This window comes from Asparagus officinalis, chromosome 5 (genome assembly GCF_001876935.1).
Source record: "Asparagus officinalis chromosome 5, Aspof.V1, whole genome shotgun sequence".
NCBI lineage: Eukaryota > Viridiplantae > Streptophyta > Magnoliopsida > Asparagales > Asparagaceae > Asparagus > Asparagus officinalis.
In genome coordinates this window covers 25,819,975-25,826,639 of record NC_033798.1, presented here as the reverse complement: position 1 = coordinate 25,826,639, position 6,665 = coordinate 25,819,975, and the positions used below count along the sequence as shown (strand labels likewise).

The 6,665-nt window shown below is 39.5% G+C and overlaps 1 protein-coding gene across 1 annotated transcript; it reads right to left on the bottom strand.

The window, feature by feature from the left end:
* LOC109841635 (uncharacterized mitochondrial protein AtMg00860-like) lies at positions 535–3,280 on the bottom strand. The gene is made up of 2 exons (XM_020410588.1): positions 3,078–3,280; positions 535–910 (listed from the first exon to the last, which is right to left on the bottom strand). The coding sequence occupies exons 1-2, from the start codon at positions 3,278–3,280 to the stop codon at positions 535–537; spliced, it is 579 nt and encodes a 192-aa protein (XP_020266177.1).

Below are 6,665 nucleotides of genomic sequence, written 5' to 3'. Positions count from 1 at the left end.
CTGTATCCACTAGTGAACTTCGAACTCGTATCCAATGACGATCTCCGAATTCTATATCCAATAGCGAACTTCGAACCTCGTATCCAATAACGAGCTCCGAGTCTCGTAGATCCGTTTTATTCAATAATGAACTTTATCTTTCAATGTTGAGTTTCGCTGCATAGCGACCTTCGTTCTCGAGGTTGATCTTTTCTAAACGACGAACCTCATTTCTGATTGAGAAGGAGTTCGTTTCCCTGACCCTTCTTTTCACCTTTCAAATTTTGGCATTTTTTAATGCCTACACCTGCTACCAAATTAGCCTTTCTCGAATGGTACTAAATCGCAAACTCGTAGTCCTTGATGAACTCAACCCATCGCTGCTATCTTTGATTGAGTTCTTTCTAAAGAAGAGGTTTTCAAGCTCTGATGATTTGTGAATAGCTCGAATTGTATTCCATACAGATAGTGTCTCCATGTCTTTAGTACAAAGACCACTACTGCTAACTCCAAGTCGTGTGTGAGATAATTCTACTCATGCATCCTGAACTATCATTAGATATAAGCCACTACTCTCTGGGTCTGCATCAAAGTACCTCCTAGACCCACTAATGATGCATCTATATAGACAACAAAAGTCTTATCGTTGCTCGGAATAGTCAATATCAGCATTGTATTCAACTTAGCCTTTAAAGTCTCAAAGGCTTCCTGGCACTCCGTGCCCCAAATAAATGGTACACCCTTCTTCGTAAGGCATGTAAGTGATGTCGCCATCTTTAAGAAGTCATGAATAAACTTCCTGTAATAGCCTGTCAAACCTAAGAAACTACGAATCTCTAAAACGGTCTTTTGCGGCTCCCAATCTAGTACTACTTCTACTTTCATGGAATCCACTACAATGCCCTTTCTGATAATGACGTGGCCAAAAAATCTGACCCCATATAGCCAAAACTCACACTTACTGAACTTAGCGTACAACTGATGCTCCCGTAAAGTCTACAATGCCAATCGAAGATGCTGCTCGTGCTCTGCCTTTGATCTCGAATAGATAAATATATCGACAATGAATACAATCATGAACTAGTCCAAATATGGAATGAAAACTCGGTTCATCAAATCCATGAATATCGCAGATATATTGGTCAGCCCAAATGGCATGATAAGAAACTCGAAGGACTCATATCGAGTCAGAAAAGTGGTCTTGGGAATATCCATCTCCCAAACTCACAATTGATGATAGCCAGAACGAAGAACAATCTCCAAGAAATGCTGCACTCCCTATAGCTGGTCGAACAAGTCATTGATCCTTGGTAGTGGATACCTATTCTGGATAGTGACATTGTTCAACTTATGATAATCTATGTACAAACGCATGCTACCATCCTTCTACTTCACAAAGATGACTGGTGCTCCCCTCAGAGAATGACTCCGATGAATAAAACCCTAAGATAATAACTCATCTAACTGGGTCTGTAGCTCTCTCATCTCAACAGGTACCATACGATAGGGTGCTTGGGATATCGGTGCTGTACCGGACTGCAACTTGATACTAAACTCAACCTCTCTCATAGGAGATAACCCAGATATATCCTAAAACACATCCTGATAATCTGAGACAAATCTAGTCCCGCACAAATCAACATTCTGGTCCCTCAGCATCACTTTCTTGACGTACGGTAGAAATAACTCTACAATCTGGATGCTCTGTGAGGTCGCTACGATCGACTCAGACCCATCGGACGCCCGCAAGATGATTGTTTTAGCAAACAGTCGATACTGACATGGTAGGATGATAGCCAATCCATACCAAGAATGACGTCAAACTCCAACATTCGCAAAATGATCAAATCAATGATAAACTCGGACCCATCTCCTACAAACACTCTGACAGGGATACCTCCCCTAAAGGAGTAGAGACAGATAATGGTTCACCTCAAGGATGTGCGATCAACTGGAGCTTATCCATAAAGGTATGAGAGATAAAAGAATGTGAAGCTCCTAAATCAAACAAGATTCAAGATGGGGAAGGAATTCACTAAGAAAGTACCTTCCACTATGGCTGCGCTCGCACCATGATCACGTGATATGATTGCATAAACCCTGCCGGTGGTTGGCGCCTGCTGCGCTGCTGGTGGTAGGACATATAAGTCTGTCTGACCCTGAGGAAACTCTTGAATAGTGCGAATCTAGCCCGCTAGCCCCTCAATCCTCAGAACGGCAGGTGGTGCCTCTATCCTCTGCTACTAGTTATAACCACGGCCATGTGAGTACTGACCCTGACCACTATTCTGCTGTTGACCGTGTCCTCGTCCCTGTTGCTAGCCCTGGCCTCTGCCCTGCTGGCCTCCTGCTAGTGTACTACGACAATCCCTAGGTTTATGACCGATCTTGTTGCAGTTAAAACATGAACCCTAAAGCCTACGTTGCTAGTAAATTCTCGGATCATGCTGTGCTCCCTTCTTAAACTGACCTTGCTGCTGGTACTAAAAATCCTTACCCTACTGCTGGGGTCCTCCACGTTCGGCGAAAGGTCTCTTGCCCTTGACCTTGTTATTCTACTATCCTGACTTAGTGTTACCATCCTTGTTCTTCTAGAACATTGTAGTCTCTGTCTCCTATGAAATGGATGCATCAGCTACCTCTCTAACTGAGCGGAACCTCCTGGACATGAGGTAACGTCAAAGGCTTGGACGAATCCTAATAAGAAACATCTGAGCCTGACACTCTCCTGATTGTCACATGCCTGTAAATTGAAGTAGACTCATGAACCGACTCTCGTAATCTGCTACGAACATATCTCTTTGCTCCAGTCTATAAAACTCTAGCTCTTTCCTAGCCTATGCACTACGGTAGAGATGTACTGCTCATCAAAGAAATAGATGAAGTCCTCCCATGGTAGTATCATCTGGTGTTCTGGGGTGAACTAAAGTTTGTACCATCCTCTGACATCACCCTTTAGGTTGAAAGCTGCCAACCTCTGCTTCTGTACTAAATCGATGATAAGTAGGTCAAGGATATTACTCATGTCCTCCTTCCACTTGTGGGCTACAAGCGAACCTGATGACCCCTAAAATTCTGGTGCCCTAATCTTTTGGTACCTCTCAACTAGAAGAAACCAAGCCTCCTGCTCTGCAGCTACAGCTGATGGTGGGGTGAGTCCTGGTATAACCTCTGGGGACTCCTCTATGATGAGAATAGTTGTAATCACTGGCGATGGAACAATAGGTGGTGGTGTGCTTGGTGGCATGTGATTCACCACTTGCTCCTCGAGCACTGCTAGCCTAGCTGCTATAGGTGCCATGAGGTCTATGAGGTACTATGGAGCCTGTTGCGACTCAGGTGGAGCCTGCTGCTTCTCGGGTAGAGCCTGCTAGGGCTCTGGCTCCGGTTCATCCTGTCTCTCTCTCTCTCTCTCTGAGCACGGGATACTCTCCGTCTAAGTCCTCGTCCCGTCATCTAAAAATTTCGAGGAAGATAGTTTAGAAGATGTAGTTATAAGACCTCAGACAAAAGCATATATAACATAGAGCAATAAGAAAAATCGTATCGTAATTCATTCATACAAATACTTTTCAATCGAAGTAAGATAGTCATAATTTTTTTTGTAATTTTCGAGGTATACGTATATAACATCCTCACTCATTCTAGGAATTCCTAGCAGACTCTATACATAATTCCTAAGAAACACTATTCTAGCTCCACGACTCGACACAGGATAATCCTAAGGATGCTAGAACTTGAGCTCTGATACTAACTGTGACACCTTTGTTTTCACACATAGCTGCAGTCCAAGGTGAACCCAGAGATATCAAACCTGCCATGCACCCATATCGTGTAATAACACGTTTCACCAATCACAGTAATATCCTCTAGTGGAATCAAATACATGTGTAGGTACAAAACAAGCAAAATAAGGAAATAAAAACAATAGACATGATATAGAAAGAGATATCTCATAAACAAAAATCATGTCTCAACTAAATACATCTGATATCTGGAATAATAAAATTGTCTCAATATAAATCAACTGAAAATGGTACTAAGGCACATTACCTTTACAATATGAAAACAAAACTCTAATATCTAAATGAGAACATAAAACTATAGTGTAGTCTCAGCTACTAAAATGTGCGATGGCGATTATGCTAGAACTCTGTCATCTGGAGGCTCTCTGGAACTCTGAGCTTCCTAAAAAGGAAATTTAAAATAATAAAAAGAACAACAACAAGAGCGTCAGAGCGCTATTGTAAGATCACCTCAATCCACCCCTAAGGAAAGGGTTGAAAAAAAAAGTGGATGCTCTATCTATTAAGGATAGTCTATCTAGATTATTTTACCCGTATCTAATGGAATTAATATTTATACACCTACAAAGCGAGATGTAGTACGTCGAGCAAAATAATTCAAACAAGGAAACACTCAAGTATATACCATATGTCTCAAATTGTAGATAACTAAATATTATTCCTAGACTAAAAATGAAAGGAAACATAACTGGAAAGATAAAGCATCGAAATAATCATCAGTATATATATCTCATGTACTCGCACAACAGGGCATCTCAGTCATCAAATATATCAACAATGAGTCGAATTCATTTTTGGCATCCACCAAACTCAAGCTATCACATAATTGTCATATTGTAACTCTTCTCAAAATTTCTAATTCATCGTATTATCATGAACAATCGACTACCATGTAGGTATCATAACAGTGTACACGGCTCATTAGTCTCATCGCGAACTTAGTGCGTAACATGAGTGCGGGACGACCTACCATATAGGTATCCTAAAAGATGACTCACAAGCCTCATCGCACCCCCGTATGGGCGGACTACTAGACAAAGCATCCAAACCCGACTCAATGGCCTGTACAAATAGAATATCGATGTACCACCATACGTAGTACTAAACTGAGCTCATCAAAGATATCCATCTCGTGTATAAACTTTGTATGTCTAGTATATCGATGCACTATCTCATGTAGTAATGAGCTATGCTCATCAATGATATCCAATATGTGTATAAACGATCTCTAACTCAAATGTAATCAACTCAACACTTGTCAAAATCCCTTTTGGGATACTCATGTGTGTACTACGACACTATTCTTGTATATTTATATCTATACGTGTACTATCGTTTGACTCGAACCCCGTTATCACATCTCAAAACAGTGCAACACAATGTCCAGAAAAAGTCTTAGTAGTCGACTACTAATCTTATTAGTTGACTACACTGAGTCCATCCAGACTCTATGAGGCATGTATCAGGATTAGTAGTGGACTACTAAGCATAGTTGACTACACTGAGTCCATCCAGACTCTATGAGGCATGTATCAGGATTAGTAGTGGACTACTAAGCACATTAGTCGACTACTCTGTAATATTCACTCTATGAGGCATGTATCAGGATTAGTAGTGGACTACTAAGCACATTAGTCGACTACTCTGTAATATTCTAGTTTCTGGAAATTCAAACTGAACATGAGAAGCCGACTACTAAACTTAGTAGTCGACTATGCTATCAAAAAATGTATTCTTTCATGCACGAACAGAGCTTATCATTCACCATATACTTATCATGAGATTTGTACAAATGAAAACATGTAATATTCAACAGAAATCATCCTGAATATGAAACAAATCTATTAACTTATTCTAATTAGGGATTAACATCCTAATTAATCAATTTCCTCAATTAGCTCTTAACTAAACAACATAATTATCAACACTAGATAAAAACTATTCATGAACAGAGATGAAACTTCGTTTATACATGTCTATATGACTTAGGTATCACAAACCTAGGGTTTTAACGTGATTATCTTACAGGAAAACTCAATTAAACAACTAATTAGGGTTTACTCATGAGTTAAACATAATTAACAAGTTAAAACAAAATTAACATCAACCCTAATGATCATGAACATGTTTCTATCATCAGCAGCAAATATTTAACTTCAGATCTCGCATACGGTTAAGATTTATCATCAAAAATTTAATTTTTATCACATTAGGTTACACTTAACCATGAAAACATCAATTAAACATCTTCAAAACCTTAATTAATTATAGGTATTCGTTTGAATGAAGATGATCTTGCCTCAAATGTCGTGTTCAACTCCTGAACACGCGTACAAGATACCTTCTTCGTCAGAAACTATAAAGCCTCGTCTTTCTCTCGACCAACACCTCGAGATCTCTCCTAAAACTCACACTTTAGTGTTATAGTTTAAGGAGAAAGGTGGTAGTGTTAATCTCATGTGAAAGAGGATAAAAAGAGCTTTAAAACGAGTATATGTACACATATATACAACTGGGTTCAAAACAAAACGAATCCGATCCGAAATTCATAAGAAAACTGGAAACAACCTGACTAGTCGACTAATACCCTTACTAGTCTACTAATGGCCTTAGTAGTTGACTACTAAGCTTAGTAGTTGACTACTAAGCTTAGTAGTAGACTACTAAGAGCACAGATTCAGCTTATGCATATTTCGTGCATGATTCTCTTCTATACTTATATATATACATTAATTTGATCTCAAATCAAATCCTAGCATACTCAAGCATCAAAATATGTTATTTATAACTATATAACATATTTATTATTATTTATCACCATATATTTAAATTTACGGGGTTTTACATCCCACCCTCTCTCTCCTCTCCCGCCACCCCGTG